Raw genomic sequence first — 17,869 nt, 5'->3', positions numbered from 1 at the left:
CATCAGGACAAGATTTCTTGTCTCTTCAGTGGCGGGAATTTCAACGGCTGAGGTGAGTAATTTGTTTTTCAATTGACAAATTTTCTTCGTAAGAGTTTGCTTACTTGCTTTGCCAAAGCTTAACATGTCCACCCTGTCGGCATAAAATATACCAGAAGTGATTACTAGAATCCAGTGTTTTCAAAATATAGATAGTTTAAATAAACCAAATTCTCTTTAACAACCAGACTAACTATTTAGCTAGTCACAGTTTGTTGTAAGCTAATATGCTAACTGAAGCTCAAAATGTCCACACTGTCTGCGGCTTGTTGGTAATAATGATGGGGTGGTGGTAGTATTATTCTTTTGTTGATATTGTTGATTAATCTTGATATTTAATTTTTTTTTTAATAATTTTTAATAATGTTCAATAGCTAGGTGTGGGGGCAATAACATGCAAACAAAAAACTGCATCCAAATGTCACAGTTTTCTCCAAATAAGAAAAAATACATGTGCAAATTATATGACTTTCACATGGTTTACAAAATCTTTTATGTATTTATAATTTGAAAGCGAACAAAGAACGCTGTTTAGGACAGGGACATCATACCTTTCTGAAAATATAATTTGCATCTTAATATTACAATGAAAATGTATTTAACAGTAATATGTTCATGACAGGGTGGACATATCTTATGGTTTATGCTTCAAGTAATGGTCAATAATTATCTTAAAAAAAAAAAAAAATGCTTGGGAGCTCAGCCATATGTTTCTATAGTACTTGAGTGTCTACTATTTATGACATGACTTAAAGCGAATGGGAAATTAAGACCAAAATTTGCGAGTATTGTGAGGGTTGAAAGGCAACTCTATGGTGATATTGATCCAGATGGATGAATTTTTACATGAATATTACTAACAGTACACAGTGCCAAGGGTAAATACTAAACCTGAAACAGATTATATTAAAAACTATTCATGTTTATTCATAAGTTAATCAGTCAACATAAGTTATATTATACATACATACACATATAAAACACAGGTTGGAGTGACAGTGTGACATTAACACATGCCTGAGTAACATGGCCATATCAACTTCTGAAGACCTCTTTGTTCACTTGCATTGCCAGTTCATTTCACTTTTCATTTCAGACATGTTTTAGATCAGTTTCTCTCAAGTGTAACTTTTTATTAAAGGTCTGCCATTTAAAGACATCAAACGCTACAAGCTGCCTCATTTTCCATTCACAAATCTTAAACTATTAAAAACAATAATGACAATACAACTACTGCAAAACAATTCTTTCAAGTTATTACAAAGTGTATAAATTAACAAAGACACTGCTCTACATATTGGCTTTGGTGGCATAATTTTCCCTTTGACCTTATAGATATACAAGTACTTCTCTTTTAGAAGCCCAAGAAAATATCTTCTGGACCTGATCTCAAGAGACATTTCTGGCCCAACACGATGTGTCCTCAGAACTGACTAAACAAAAGAATCTTCCACATAACATTTGTGTCTTTTGTCAGTGAAAATGGGACAGGCTGAATCATTTCCTTCACTGCTCCTTAAAGCTCACACTTCTAAAAAATATAAAGCAAATTTAAATCATATATGCATGGTTATGAATATCTATGGAAGCCCATTTCAGCCACTGAATAAAAAATATAAAAATGTAATTTTTTTTTTTCTCAGAATTGCATGAAACAAACTCATAATTCTGATTTTTTTTCCCCAGAATTGTGAGATAAACTCACAGTTGTGAGCTATAGTCATAATTGCAAGATGTAAACTTTAAGATATAAACAATATAAAGATAAAAGATATAAACAATTCTGAGAAATGAAGTCAGAATTGTGACAAACTCGCAATTGTGAGAAAAAAAAAATCTAACTGCTAGATTTAAACTCGCAATTGTAAGAAAAGTCATAATTTCGAGATTAACATTGCAACTGCAAGAAAAAAAGTCATCTTTTATTTCTCGCAATTGCAAGTTTATATCCTGCTATTCTTTATAACTTGCAAATTTGAGTTTAATATCATGGAACTCAGAGAAAGAAAAAAAACATTCCTACGAACTTGCAATTACAAGTTCCTTTCTCACAATTCTAGGAAATAAATAGTCTGAATTGCAAGATGTAAACTCACATTTGCAAGTGAGATAAATAGTGAGAGAAAAACTCGTAATTAGCTTTTTTAAATTTTTTATTCAGGGGTGAAACAGCCTTCCATAAATATCACACAAGAACTGATCTCTGCTGCAGATATATGATATTACACATGCAGGATCTATGCAATACTCACTTTTCTGGTATTTTGTCTACGGAGTGCTCTTGTGTGTGGAGGATGGAGTGCTCAGGAGAAGCAGGCCGGGGACTGAGAGAGGTGCTGAGAGGGGAAGAGCTCCGCAGCGAAGAGAAAGATAAGCCCTGTCTGCGCATTTCCTGCACAGCTCTCTCCCTACCACAGAAAAACACAGCCACACATCAACAAACATCTGACAAAACAACATACCAAGATCACAGCAACCACATACTCAAGAGAAAATTCAAGATTTTTCAAGTTAACATACTAACATAGTTACTTTTACCTAATATTTGCCTCATTCATTTATATTCTTAATTGAGTATTGTACCCTTAATTTAGCAACATGCTAATCTCAAACACTTTTTGTTTGGTTATATAGTTAATGTAGATGTAGAATATTTCAAATGAGTCACTTACAATACATTCAATGATGGCTAGGCAGCTCACTAGGTTTTGTAATAAAGAAAAGGTCTAACCTTTCAAAGCGCTCAGTGGTTAGCTGCCTCATGAGGACGTCCATTTCTGTCTGTAGCTGAGACAGTTTTCCACGCAGCTGAGATACCTCTCTTGCATGACCAGCCCTACGAATAAACACATTTTGAGATCTTAGAATAAAAGGGCAAAAATATATTTATAACCAGTTCGTATTGCTTTTAAACTGTGATGGAGTGGATTAAGACATCCTCGTTTGATTGATGTCTGTTTGTTCCACACGCCACCATCAGTGATCGCCATGGCAACTGCACACTTACACTAGCCAGCACTATTTAGAAACTGCTTGTTGTTGGAGGAAAGTAACATTGAATGGACACTTTATGCACTCTTAAAGAGGACACAGTCCTCTGTGTTTGCCAATGACAAATGCTTCACACAGTTCCCTGTGTAACAAGACTCCTAGGAAACAGTAATACATTTTACTTATATATATATACATACATATACACACATATATATATATATATATATATATATATATATATATGACAGAGAGAAAGAGAAATATGTTTTAGAACTTTGTTAAAAACAAATATGTAGTTTGCTTCGCTCTAAATGACTGGGTGAGGCTTGTTTTCCTCCATCCATTACCCAATGATCCCTCCTTCCTTTCTCTCAGTGCTCTTTAGTGCATATCTGTCCTCATCCCACACTTTCTACAATACAGTCTATGTCAGCAGGGCTTACACTACCAATCATTGTGACAGTTAATCCATAAAATGTTTGTTTGATTAACCATTACACAAAGCCAATTTTCCCGTTTTGTATTTTAACATGAGTATTTTCTTACTAAAAACTATATTGCATATATAATGCATATAATATATATATATATATATATATATATATATAAATATATATATATATATAATCTACTCTAAAACAACAGGACAGTGTTGCATTTAAAATTGCTTTTAATTTTTGATCACGTGTCAGTGAAAACGTGCATTGGCAGCTGGAAATTCAACTTTGAATAAATTACATAAAAACATAAAATACATAAAACATAAACATACATAAAATATGACAACTTTTTATTTGACAGTTTTAATACTATTTGTCAAAGCTTTTATTGTATTTTTAATCAAATAAATGTAGTTTCGGATAGCATCAAATAGTTTCAAAAACACTTCAAAAACAAACATTAACAGGGTTCTTACACCTTTTCCAAATTAAAATTCCAGCACTTTCAAGGTGCATTTTCAAGCTTTTCGAGCACTGTGGTAAAACTGTGGTAAATTACGTTTACTGAACTCTGTAAACGCTGACTGAAGCAGCAACCTCCCGACATGTTTTAATCTCCTGCTCTGCTACATCAGAGCATGCTTCAAAAAGACCGGCGGATTACACTATAGCCACACATGTCGAGCCGAGCCTCCAGGGGAGCGGTTTTAATTTTTCAAGCAAAAGGCATTTTGTCTAAAAAGTAATCTAACGTTATTCAGTAATGAAGCAAATTATTATAAAACCAATGCAATTGCAATTTCAAGCACTTTATTCAAAATCCAAGCACTTTTCAAACCTTGAAAACATTACGTTAAAATATAAGCATTTTCAAGGATTTCAAGCACCCGTACAAACCCTGCAACTTACAGATTTTTGAAAGGTAGTGTAACAGTCACAAAAGTGTTATAAATGGCCCTTTTGCCCACTGTTTTTCCACTTACGTTTTGCTGTCAGCAAGAGCCAGGCGGTCCTTCAGCACTTGGAGGTCAGACTCTTTCTCACTGGCACTCAGGTGCGTCTGAAACTCCTTTTGTCGATTGGTGGAGAGCAGTGTCTCTAGATTGTGTACTGTCACCCGCTCGCTGGCCAACTGCTTTTTCAGAAGCTCTACCTCAGAGTGCACATCCTCCATTTCACCTGTCATCTGAGGTTGACATTCAAAGGTTAGTGTTGGTTACTTGAATATTTGCTCATTTTCAACCCCTTTCTAAATACGTAGTAGGATGACGTGTGCGTCTTACTCTCTCCATCTCCATGCTCTTAGCTCTCAGCTGGCGAACGGTGAGCTCTTTGCTGGAGTCGAGTTTGACACACAGTTCTCTGACAGAGGCCAGATCTGCCAACACTGAGGCTTTCTCAGCTCGAGTCGCCTGGACCTCCTCTTCTAAACGAGACATTGCTCGTGCCAGCGACGACACCTGAGCTTCATAAGCTTGCAAAGCGTTCAAGTGCTGAAGGAAAACAGAGGTGATGAGGCAATGAAAAACATCCTTTACTGTGCTCCTCATGAGTCACTCATACCTCCTGTATCTCTCTGTCCTGCAGTGAGACTCTCTCTCTGAGGTGTCTGCGCTCTGTGTCAGAGGAGAGCAGCTCCAGTCTGATAGAGTTGTTTAGCCCCTCAGCCTGCTGCAGCTTCAGCTCTCTATCCTCCGACTCGGTGTGGATGGTCCGGAAATGCTCCAGCATGTCCTTGTTTTCCTGTTCCTATACACAACATAAAATAGCGTCAGTGCAAAAACTTAAATTGCATCTGATAAAATCCACACTTCTGACTTCAAATTGGAGCGTTCACAAAATTAATCTGCACTGAATTTTAACTCTGCATTTTCCTGTGAAAAATAATTTGAGATCAATAATTGTAAACAATAATTAGTGGCCACTGTAACCTTGGTTTATTAATTTTACTGTTAACTGAAAAGTGGTGTCTTTAATCAAATTACTTGTTTTTGGTGTTTTTTCCTCTCCATTTCTCACCTTGGCAGCCATCATGCTTTCTATCCGTGCCACTTCTGATATATACGAGTGAACCCTGAGCTTCAGTTCATCCCTCTCATTCAGAACTTCCTGCATCTCTGCGTGCACCGCCTGGAGAAAGGACCACAAGAACGTGAGCATGTGTGTATGTGAAGTTCACTGGTCATAGATGGTCATGTGAACAGAAGTGGGTTCAGCTCTACCATATGGAAGGGGTGGAAAGAAGAAAAACAAAGAAAAAAGAAGAGGTCTGTTGTGGATGTATGCACCTGGTTTTCTCTGGTCATGGTTGCCAGATCATCCTGTAACCTGCGGTTCTCTCTCAGTGCGACCTCTCTGTCTCGACTGACGGCTGAGAGCTCCTCTTGTGACTGGTCCAGCTGTCTGCGCAGACTAGAGATTTCCCTCTCTCGACTGCTCAACGCCACCTTCAGCTGACTGAAATACATGACATATGACATTCAAGGCCTTCTATTCGTCCCCAAAAAGACAGAAACGTCTCATCATCCTAAGAGCATTCATATTACTTACTCCAGAGCGTTCTCCAACTCTGTGACTGTAAGCCGGACTTCCAATAGAGTTTTCTCCTGTAGAGCAAAACCAACTTTATAAAGCAGTACCACAGCAATTTTCATGATTTACTGATTGCAGCTGTTTATCTTCTCTACAAATATTACAAAACATTCTGTTTTGGGAACAGGGCTACAATAAGACATCCCCTCATACTGTGTGTCAAGTATCAGCAGTACCTTCCTGTGGATCTCCTCTTGTAGCACCACCATACTCTCAGTCTTCTGGTCCACAGCATCCTGCAGGACATCTTTCTCTTGGTCTAGAGCGGCTACTGTGCCCTGCAGAGCTGCAACCTCATCCTTCTGAGATGAACCGTGTCTACTCAGATAAGCTACACAAAAAACACAGTGATCACAATCTTCTTTCTACTACATAAGGATTTACAACTGTACAGTGAAAGGATGTCATGATACCTAAATTTCAAATGTGTCTCATTAACACAAAACTAATATGCTATTGAACCCCCCCCACCCCATTTTTGAAGTCTCTTAAGATCACCATGGCTAAATTGATTTGATCAAATTTATAATATTATTTCTGAAATCATTTTAATATGTTGATTTGGTGTTTAAGAAACATTATCAATATATTTACTAATAAATTTGAAACAATGGCATATCACCTTCAAGCATTTTTCAGTTAAGTAATTTTCTCAATTAGTTAGATAACACTGTGAGAACAAAGAAATAAATGTGTTGGCTAGATACCAAATTAAAGGTACTTCTGACAAGCCTAATACAGAGATAGACAGATGCATGAGAGAAAACACGAAGGAAGAGACAGAAGAGTTAAGATGTGCACTTGAGAAAATTCGAAGAGTGCAAAACTAGATACTGTTCTGACACGCACCGATTTTCTCTTCTAGTTTGTCGATCTGTTGGTGAGCTGCTTGCAGTTCATTGGTCTTGACAGATAATCTGTGCTGAACATCTGAGAGAGAATGCTCCATCTGGTCCTGCAGAAGCCTAAATGTGCACACACATACACACACACACACACACACACACACATACACACACACACACACACACACACAAATGTGAAATATAAAGCAGATTTAGAATTTTGGGTACAAATGCTGGCACGTATTTAAGCACAACCAAGACAGGCAGAAATGTCTGTCTACAGTGGTGCTACACAAACACACAGACCTGAGTGCACAGCTCTCGGCTCTCTGCTGTGTAGCCTCTTCTACATTCTGCAGCAGCAACACTGAGTGAGCCTTCAGCTCCTTCTCAATAGCAACATGACTCTCCTTCAGCACAGCCACCTGAGCACGCAGATCAGCCCTCTCTCTCTCCAGCTACACACACACAGTAATGTTTCACATTATGATTTTTTAAAACCTGAAAATAACCTCACATATAGGGCAAATTTATAAATGAGCATTTCTTTTGCCCTACCAACAACGAGGCAAAGGGCACTTTTGATAAATCCTACATCAATCTAAACATTACTGGCCCCAGAAGGTTACCCTCATAACATACAATCAAAACCTATCTTTAGGTTTTAGGTTGTTAAGTTTAAGTTGTTAATATAGGTTTTGGGTCAAATATGCAAATGGGTTTAATCCAAGTTTACTTTAACTCAGGCACTGTTTTTAGTGTACCACTTGGGGGTGGGAAATGAAAAAAGTTTTCTGCTATTAGTATACTAAGTACAGTACAGTTTTTATGCATGAGAGCAATTCAGGTCTCATTATAAGTAAGAAAATCTTCTCACCGAGGATCAAATGATCATAAATTGCAAATTACAAATGTACAGTTCACAAAGTGTCTTTTGGAAGGGATTTAGTTGCTCACATTAATTTTTAACATCTCTAAAAGTACAGTCCACTTCCTGCAGTGCCCTCAAGACATCTGGAATTAGCCCATGACTATCCAGACCTGACAAAACACACTGGTAATGTTTGTGAAACTATAAACAGTGCAAGCTGTGTTAGTGTAGTACCATCTCAATGGTGTTCTCCAGGTCAAGAATCCTGATCTCCTCCTGTTCTCTGTCTGTCAGAGCTGCGCTCTGTGCAACCTGCAAAGTCCGAAAGAAGATTTATCTTGGCAACTCTCCCTTTAACACACAGCTATATCACTTAACCTACAAGTGAACTTCAGTTTAGAAGTGCTGTGTGGAATTTCAAACACACAACTCTAACCACAGAAAACTGCATGCATATACTTTTTTTGCTATTTATGGTCCACTAAAATAAAAACTCATTTTGCAACACATACACAAATGCACAAAAACACACACATTGAGTCTGTCTCTAAGTGCGTCTCTCTCAGCAGTAACTCTCTGGAGTTCAGCTTCAGTCTGTTCCCCGTCATCTCTGATCCTGTGCTGGAGTTCAGAGGATTTAAGCTCCCTTTGGACACATCTCAGCTCCTCCTGAGCCTATATTTAAAACACACACACAGAACTTTAAAGGAAAACAACTAGATGTGTCTTATCTTAAAGGGATATTCCACCCCAAAAAAAAATTAATTTCCAGATTTCTTCTCACCTGCTGGTACTGAGTGCTGAGACGGTCTCTCTCTGCAGTCAGTAATTTAACTCTGGTCTGGATGTCCTCCATGTGTTTCTCAAAGCCCAACAGCACTGACTGTAGCTCATCCCTCTCCTTCAGTGCACGTGAAAGCTCTGCGTCACCATCTCTCTAGAAATACAAAAACAGCCACTTGTTTCCCAGTGAGGTGTGATGTAATCATGATGTTTTTGTATATTTGGTAAATACTTTCTAAAATAATTGTTTAAGCAGGTAATTAAAGAGTTAATCAGTCAAATGTGCACAAAAATGCAGCCTTGTTACAAAATCAGTTATGATGTATAAAATAAAGGTAATAAGGAAATATGCATAAAATGTATGATAAATAACTATAATTACAAAATATTAAATTTTTTCACATATATTTTCTCATATATTTCTTTTTTTTATTCAATTTTCACTGGCTTTTATATTTTGAAAACTCAGCAAATCATTATTTATTTTAAACAAAAGGTTTATTTTTAAATGGGAAACTTGGATATGGGTACTACCATATCCAAGGCCCAGACATGTTGTAAGGACATCGTTAAAATAGTCAGTGTGACATCAGTGGTTCAACAGCAATTTTATGATGCTACGAGAATTCTTTTTGTGTGCAAAGAAACAAACAAAACAACTTTATCCATCAATCTGTTACGAAGAAGAACGAAGGTCTTATGGTTTTGGAACCGCATGAGGGTGAGTAATCAATGACAATTTTCATTTTTGTGTGAACTATCCCTTTAACATTTCAGAAAAAGTGAGAAAAACTATATGATTACATATGTATGTAATAATTATGTAATTACAGAAGTAAATGTCAGCTCCAACCTTCCCGTGCCAGCTGCCTCTTCCTCTGGGGCTCCTCCCCCTGCCTGGACTAGGGGTGGGGCTTTTGTCTGTCCTGCCCCTACATAGCCGGTATCGCTCCAGCTCCTGTTTGTAGTAATTTCTTTCCTCCTCTAAGCTTTTCACAAAGCCATCCAGACGGGATGGAGACTGCTCCTTGCCACACATCCCATGCCTCGCACGCATCCGCTCCAATTCTAGAATCATCTCCTTATCTGAAACAAGCACAGTACCAAAATCAGGTGAATGACAAACTAAATATGCAAACACCACACACACACCACTCCACCTGCAAATAAAACATAGAGAGCAGCGTTACATCTCACCAGCCTGAGTCATTGCTTCTACTTTATCCTGAAGTCTCTTTTTGTCTACTTCCAGAAAGTGTATCAGGCCCTCCATCTTGTCATTCTGTTCTTGAAGATCAAGCAGCTGATCCCTCAGACGGTCTTTCACGTGATCTCCCTCTGCCATATCCTGCAGAGGGAAAATCATAATTTAGATTTTGTTGCTGATTTGAAATATTCAGGATTCCCCCATTCATTTAGATAGGACTTGGTCTTGTTTAAGCTGCCTGGAGGCGTTGCAAATATGGCCGCCCAGTGAACAGACTTCCCTTGAAAGGGACTTTGGTGTATGCTTCAAATTATTTAATAGTTCATTATGATTTTTAATTGGTTTTTCTTTTTTTTAATTTAATTAATAAATAGAGTTCATGATGTATTGTCTTTGAGTTTTTTCTTTGTATTATTGCATTTGGATTCAAAAGAAATGCCTGGTTTCTGAAAAAATTTACAAATGTTATTTACAATGCATAACTTTAACTTATAACTTAATTTTCAGATAAACATGGAGACATTTTAATTTGTGTGTTAAGATTATTCACCTCCAAAATCCCTAATTACCAGTATTCAAAGACTCTAAAGGCCAGTAATAAAATGTGAGATATCTAGGAACAGCTATATAAAGAAGTACTTCCTTATAGTCAGGAATCTTTTAATAGATGTTGTAAAGTATTTACCCAAAGATGGTAAACAAAAACATATAAGCTTTATATCCAGAAGCTATACTTAACCATTCCATGTCATGTCAGGCCAGACAGAATAAATGTGCTGTTCTGAGCCAGATGGTAATTTAACAGCTCATTTCACATGCTGCAGTGTGGACCCATGCACATACCCGTCTTAATGTAGCGATGACCTCCTCCAGGTTCTCTAGCTCCTGCTGTTGATGTTGAATCTCTTTCTAGAGATAGACACAGGGCTAGTGTAAGTATCACTGCATAAAGCTAAATATTTAAGTATTTAAAATATTAAAATCCATGCTTTGACACATTGAGACCAAAAATTAACATTATAATCCTTCGTTTACTAAGTATTAATTAGCAATAAATATTAAAACATATGAGTATTAAAATTACATTTGTTTATTTAAAAATGTAATTTAAAGGGGTCATATGATGCAATTTAAAATTTTCCTTTATCTGATCTGTAAAGTTGCAAAGACTAAAGTCTCAAATCCAAAGAGATATTCTTTATAAAAGTTAAGTCAACCACACCCCCCTAAAATGCCTCGTTTATACACACCCCCATATGTCTACGTCACTATGTGGGAAGATTTGCATAACGCCGCCCCCAAATGTTCACGCAAAGTAAGAAGGCGTAACTTTTATTCTCGCTGTTGCTGCAGCTGTCATGTTGTGGAGTCGCTGTGTGTTTCGTTGTGAAAGCGAATCTACTTTATTTGGCCTTCCAAAAGAGGACACAACTAGAAATCAGTGATTAAGTTGTATTTGTACACTGTTCCAGAACAGTTCAACCCAAATATTCAGATGTGTGCTGCGCATTTTATGGAGGATGAGGACTGTTTCCTGAACCAGCAGCATACAATGCGTCTGTGGCACAAAGGCTGTTTCTATAAAGTTGGGCAGTTCCAACTTTGCAAGGACAGTCTGGCGCTTCTGATTCACAGCCTGTAGGTATGTTTTTTTTATATTTAAATAATAATTTGCCAGTGATGATTCAAATGCGAGTTTTGAGCATTAGAGTAGGCTTGTTGTTTGTTGTTTCTCAGATCACAAATGCAGATATGGTTTTATGTTTACGCGGCGCGATACGCAGCGTGTAAAAACACAGTATAGGTCATTATAATCAGTAATTATGTCCCCACTGATTGGGTTTTACTGGTTTTGTCTCATGTAGTGATGGCATAGTATGTTGAGGGGCGTAACATTTCTTTAAAGTCCGTTTGATTTATTTAGCATGTTTGAGGGATTTGGATAGTTGGAACATCAGCGTACACCTCGCGTTTTTCAGAACGATGAGCTTTGTAAAAATCAACACATTTCAGAAGGGCTGGGCATAGAGGAGAAACAATAATGTACATTATATGGAAAATAATGTGTTTTTTGAACCTTAAACTGCATGAACACATTGCATACACCAAATACACAAAATAAAGTTCTTTTTAGCAGCATCATATGGCCTCTCTAAGTCAAAATTTTAAAAAGAATTAAAGATTCTCTGCGTATAAAATGTCATCTAATATTACTGAAATGCACTTGTCTCTGACTGCCCTAGGCTCTTAAAAAAATAATGAAATAGCAATAAAATATAATTAAATAAAAAGAAAGGCAAATTAATAAAAAAAAAACTTGCTTAAAATCACTTATTTACAGCAACGTTAATCCAGTATTATTAATTTTATATAAACAGAATTCGCAAAACTTTACACATTCAGAGAAGAACTGAGGCTTATTTTATTATTTGAAAGTTGATCAGTCGGTGCAGATAGCCTTGTGGGCAGTGAGCCGACATACAGTGCTGTTGCGCTACAGGCGTCCTGATTTCGAATCCCAGTTTGTGGACCTTTCCCAATCCCACCCCCTCTCTCTCCCAATTTCCTTCCTTTCATAACACTGCCCTATCTAAATAACGGCAAAACGCCAAAAAGAAAAAAGGTTGATCACAAGCATAGACCCCACTGAGTTCACCTTGGCCTCGTGCAGCTCCATGTCGGCAGTCTCTAGAACCATCTCTTTGTCTTTCTCTAGCTGCTGGGCAAGCTGGTCTATCTCAGTGAGCTCCTGACACAGCTCTTGATTTCGAGCGCTCAGATCAGCCACCTCACTGGACACGGTCTTCTTCCTCTGCTGCAGTCCATCAATTCTCTGTTCCACGGATCTGTTGGTCTCCTGCAGATACTCTATCTGAGAGAGAACATTATTTGTTATTATAGGGTTATTACAGGGTTAGCATCTAGCTGGAGATAAACACCTATAAAGTACCTATAAAACAAACAGAAAGAGGTGATGGACATCAGTGAACTCTTAATCTTGAAGATATATGCTTGGTTCGGTGGTCTCAGTCAGATAATCTCCCAGACAAGATGAAGTAAATGTAATTATTAGAGGAATATCCATTTACCTGAAGGTTCAGATGAGCAATAAGTTTTTCATTACTGATGTTTTGAGCCTCCAGAGAGATGACATCATTTGGTCGACCACCATCCAGAGCTCGATTCAGACGCTCAATCTCTTTATCTCGCTCTTCCACCTGTACACACAGCATGACAAAAACTTCTAAGGGTGCATGATATGAATAAAAGCAGTACCACTGTTAAAATATAATAAATAACTGAGACAATATTATTTTAGAAATAACTTTAACAGTTCTGAATACCCATACATGTGGTCTCCTGAAGGATGTTGCAAAAAAAGTATTAAACAAGTTTAAGGACTCTCAGTTCCACTTTAACAACTATAATCACGCTCTCATTCTCATCAGACAATGAGGTAGCACCTCATGTAAAACAATTTGTTTCCCGAAATATTAAAATGGCACCTCAGAATCAATATATATATTGATTGATTATTTTATATATATATAATTAAATTAGATAAGTTTTAAGTGTGTGCATGCTTACCTGAGTGTTTAGATGTTTGATTCCTGCCTGTGCTCTTTCCAGGTCAAGCTTCAGCTGTGCCACTTCCTTTTGAAGCTCCTGAATCCTATCACAAAGAGTCATAACTTTTTTATTATTATAAAAGCTGTAAAAGTTATTTAAATAATTGCATTTATATTTATAAACACTTTATAATAACACAATTATTAAAGGCTTTAAATTAACTTTAAAATGGTAACTTCATGTTTACTTTACTATATGTTACAACCGGGCTGAATTTGTTAACTTGTGCAACAGATTAAATATTAAAATGTCACAAAAAAAAAAAAAAAAAAAAAAGAATTATATAAAAAATTATTTAAAACTTTTTTAAATATTTATAGCATTTATAAATATTAGAATCGGTGCTACCAAAATTAATGCAGTAACTAATGCAAATTAATTAAATGTTTAAATATGGCCTTTTTTCTTTTCTTACATGTCTAGCCTTCAAATGCATTAATAACAAAACAATTAATTTCTCATGATTCTGTTTTGTTTCCTTCCCCACACCTGTCATCAGCCACCTGAAGAAGGTCAGCGATGTAAGGATCATGTGGTTGCGCCACAGATGAAGGGATGGGGCCACTGGACGGAGGGAGGAGTTCATCTATCTGCATCCGCTGACGTCTAAATGGGATTGATCGTTTCTTCCCTCCTAATTAAATTAGTCATTGACTATAAATTGCTCTAACCGTAACTTAAACAAACACAGATGAATATCATAGCTGCAATATTAAATAAAATGTACCAACCTGGTGTCTGAACAACAGCTTGCATGTTCTTCTCCTGGAGCTGTAGGATACGCTCGGCCTTAGCTTGGCTGTCCTGCTCAAGAGACCGGACTTTGTGCACATACTGATTATTGAGGAATTTCAGATCTGAAGTTTCATGGTCCAGTTTCCGGATGTATGCTTTCAACTCTGTTGAAGGAAAAATGCTTTTTATAACCATTCCTTTCAGATTAAATTTGTTTGCAACAGGATTTGAGGCATTACACTCAATCCATACCCCTGCTGATCCGATCCTTCTCCTCTCTCAGTTTCAACAGCCCAAGGTGCAGTTCATTGTTTTCTCTGATTAGCCGGGCATTTTCAGCTTTATATGGCTCCAGAACAGCATCAACATTTCGACTTTCTTTTTCCGTCTTTCCTGTAGCAAGCTTGGCATTCCTGAGACTCTCTGTGGTGTGGACCAGGTCACTAAGATATAAATGAAAACAGAATGTTTATACTCCTGTCAAATCATGTTTCACATATTATATACATTTATAAAATGTATGTCATGTTTAATTTTCATGAAGACTATTTCCAGAAACTAGATAAAATTAACCCATATGTTCAGGCATTTTGGAACTGTTATGATGAACATATATGTTCTTGGCAGAATTTTTACTTGCTCCATTAGGCCAGTGCTGCAATTGTCACAATCTAATGATCATCTATTTGTGTTTTTATGCCACCAAAATATGTAAATATTTGGTTTTGTGTGATGTACTCAGAATTGTTATTTACAAATGACTTAGAAGCATCAGTTAAATTAAAAACAAGCAACCATATTGCATCGTTTTTCATAAACATATTCATTTATGTTTCCAAATTGAAAATATTATTTTTGCCACACACACAAAAATATATATATATATATATATATATATATATATATATATATATATATATATATATATATATATATATATATAATTTTTTAAGCAGAGAAAAAGTTAATAATTTCCTGTGCCGCAGGAAAGGCAGGGCAGGAGTATTTAAACTACTGACCAGATGACAAAAATCTTTACTGGTGTATAGTTCAGCATATTGACCTGAAGAGTTTCTCGACCAGTGGCAGGCTCTCGATGGCCAGTGGCTGTCTGTAGCCCAGCTGATCCAAACGCTTCCGCAGATTGATGAACTTCCGCTCGGCGCTGGTCGTCATACTCATTCAACTCTACATAAACACAATGATACACACAGAGCACGAGTTGGTTTTGTATGTTTATTTAATACTTTAAACCTTTAATAAACAGACGTTAAGGTCGTCGGTTGTGTTCCAAAATCTAGTGAGCTGCCAAACTGGGGTGCGTTTTTCAGAAGCAACTATGGTCGCAAGTTCCGTCGTTACCAACAGAGTTCAATAGAACTTGCAATCACAGATGCTTTTGGGAAACAAACCCCTAGACAGCACTTTTGGACGAAATGCGAACTGTCTAGGTAGGTTAAGTTAGGCAGCTCACTTTTAAAACGTGACCATAAAGCTACAAAAGCCCATTAATAATACACACGTAAACCGTTTTCACAAACATACTTATTCTGACGCTTGTTGTTGTTTACGTAAACTGTCAGTCTGTCTTCGGAGGGCAGTTTGCTGCATTAGCTTCAGTCTTCATTCTGCAGCTACGTATTCATAAAATTAACATTAGCAGCGTCTCTCCTCAGGGGGAATACAGCCGATACAACACTTAACCCTCAAAGTCTGCTTGTTGTTCGTTGTTTGGGTGCTTTCCGCGGTGCTTTCATAGTGTGAAACTGTTTTGAGGTTAGCTAAGCATCAGTGTCTGCAGATTTCCGCCCCTCCCCACGGTGAGCGGTCTTCCGGTGGCGGTAACGCTGTTTGAAAATGGCGCCAAGGAGAAGGAAAGACCAGTCCTGCTCATTCCCATATGATTCCCATCATTGAACCTGCGCCATCTAGTGGAGACTGAGTGAAAAGACAGATAAAAGTGGTTACAAATATGTGACCCTGGACCACAAAACCAGTCACAAGTAACACGGGTAGGCTATATTTGTCTCAATAGCCAAAAATACATCGTAAGGGTCAAAATGATTGATTTTTCTTTTGTGACAAAAATCAGTAGGATATTAAGTAAAGATCATGTTCCATAAAGATATTTTGTACATTTTATACCGTAAAATATAAAACTTAATTTTTCATTAATAATATGCATCGCTAAAACTTCATTTGGACAGCTTTAAAGGCGACTTTCTCAGTATTTAGATTTATTTATTTATTTTTTGCACCATCAGATTCCAGATTTTCAAATAGTTGTATCTCAGCCAAATATTGTCCTATCCTACCAAACCATGCATCAATGTAAAGCTTATTTATTCAGCAATCCATTTATTCAGTTAAAAAAAAAGGACCCTTGTGACTGGTTTTGTGGTCCAGGGTCACATATTTGCTGTTTAAGAGAATTCAGAACATAATAATCCCTGTAAGCCCCTAATAGAAAATATGAAATAATAGAAAATCTATTTTTACTGTAATTCCGAAACAGTTTATGGAGTTTTTATTATTCAACCTCTGTAATTATTTCAGACTGTGGTCTGCATTTAGAGACTTGTGCAGCATTCATTAAATTAAAAGGGCGTATATTTAGAAACAGAAATGTTAGAGCAGAAGGCTCTGTTTTTATTCTGTGAACGGCCTCTGCCACACCCTCGTGTTTCACGTGCAGCTGGGTGAGAAGCAGCGCCTCCGCGCGCACTGAATGCATACGGAACTGTCGCGAGGAGGAGGCGAGCACTCGCAGCATCAGCAACACACACATCCACACACACACATACACAAAGAGGTCAGCTCGCGTGCTGCGATTTGAATGGTAGATAACCGAGTGCCGCGAGACACAATAAAGGAAGCATAGGAACTGATCGCCGTGCCGTGCCATCACACACGCTGGAGAGGTAGGAGACAATCAAACATTTGTTTGAACTGCATAGCTTTGTCGGTGATACTGACCTTGTCATATAGCCCATCTTCCAAAATCCACCATTCTTCACAGATGTGTGCGCAGCTGGGGAGGCATGAAGATGTCTTGGGCTGCATTTGGCGATGAAATGCATGATATCAGATCCGTCACTGAGTAGAAAACGCCGTCGATACGTTTGCATCATCACATCAATCTGCCCTCTCAATGTGTTTCCTTTTATTAGCTTATTTATGAATGACAGTCGTTTTGATTAGGTGATGCTGTGGATTTCATAGATACGTCCGCAAAACATAGACTGTTTTAATTACGAGTCGTCAGTCATTCATAATATGCTTACGGGAACTGGTGCAGGCAATTGATGGTGCCCTGAGCTTTAGTGTCGTTTTCTCTCACGATGCATACCTGCCACAATATGCATGCTTTTGTGGCAAAAGATGCCATCGATAGAATTGCCCGTTCCTACAAAGGACGTGATGCTATAGTCATTACTTAAGCCAAATATACATCACTGATACGCAGGCTTCAATACTCATAATAGGCTGCTAAGAATATTTTTAATTGACAGTGTCTGGCCTAATTTTTCTTCTTTTATCGTGAGGTAACGATGATGTAATGCGTAACTGTAAATTGAATTTCAGTTTTGTTTCTTTGTTTGTGTTTGCTATCGGGTCCACACTATAAACACCCTGACTTGGTGAACATGCATGAGTTATTTATTGTGTAGGCCTATCTAACATTGCTGTTATATTGTTGAAGGCTCACTGATCAATAACATACACGCAAACC

The 17,869-nt window shown here is 37.4% G+C and overlaps 2 protein-coding genes across 3 annotated transcripts in view; one reads left to right on the top strand and one right to left on the bottom strand.

The window, feature by feature from the left end:
* Positions 1 to 940: 940 nt before the first annotated feature.
* LOC109051419 (centrosomal protein of 135 kDa-like) lies at positions 941 to 17,253 on the bottom strand. Its single transcript, XM_042746119.1, has 27 exons — positions 17,113 to 17,253; positions 15,682 to 16,074; positions 15,200 to 15,324; positions 14,389 to 14,579; positions 14,133 to 14,300; positions 13,891 to 14,035; positions 13,360 to 13,444; positions 12,861 to 12,989; positions 12,428 to 12,643; positions 10,615 to 10,680; positions 9,762 to 9,912; positions 9,418 to 9,650; positions 8,566 to 8,718; positions 8,316 to 8,456; positions 8,016 to 8,093; positions 7,217 to 7,368; positions 6,915 to 7,030; positions 6,242 to 6,396; positions 6,024 to 6,079; positions 5,762 to 5,930; positions 5,493 to 5,603; positions 5,037 to 5,222; positions 4,757 to 4,966; positions 4,457 to 4,659; positions 2,771 to 2,875; positions 2,292 to 2,447; positions 941 to 1,570 (listed from the first exon to the last, which is right to left on the bottom strand). Exons 3-27 carry the CDS (start codon positions 15,316 to 15,318, stop codon positions 1,546 to 1,548), a joined length of 3,519 nt encoding a protein of 1,172 aa, XP_042602053.1. The 5' UTR covers positions 15,319 to 15,324; positions 15,682 to 16,074; positions 17,113 to 17,253; the 3' UTR covers positions 941 to 1,545.
* Positions 16,813 to 17,869, top strand: part of cracd (capping protein inhibiting regulator of actin dynamics) — a 26,720-nt gene continuing 25,663 nt past the window's right edge. For both annotated transcript variants that reach the window (XM_042746117.1, XM_042746116.1), the window contains exon 1: positions 16,813 to 17,057. The gene's annotated coding sequence lies outside the window, so the exon portion shown is untranslated. The remainder of the gene's footprint in view (positions 17,058 to 17,869) is intronic.

Source organism: Cyprinus carpio, chromosome B20 (genome assembly GCF_018340385.1).
Source record: "Cyprinus carpio isolate SPL01 chromosome B20, ASM1834038v1, whole genome shotgun sequence".
Classification (NCBI taxonomy): Eukaryota; Metazoa; Chordata; class Actinopteri; order Cypriniformes; family Cyprinidae; genus Cyprinus; species Cyprinus carpio.
Note: the sequence above shows the minus strand (reverse complement) of the source record. Positions and strands in the feature narration are given on the sequence as shown.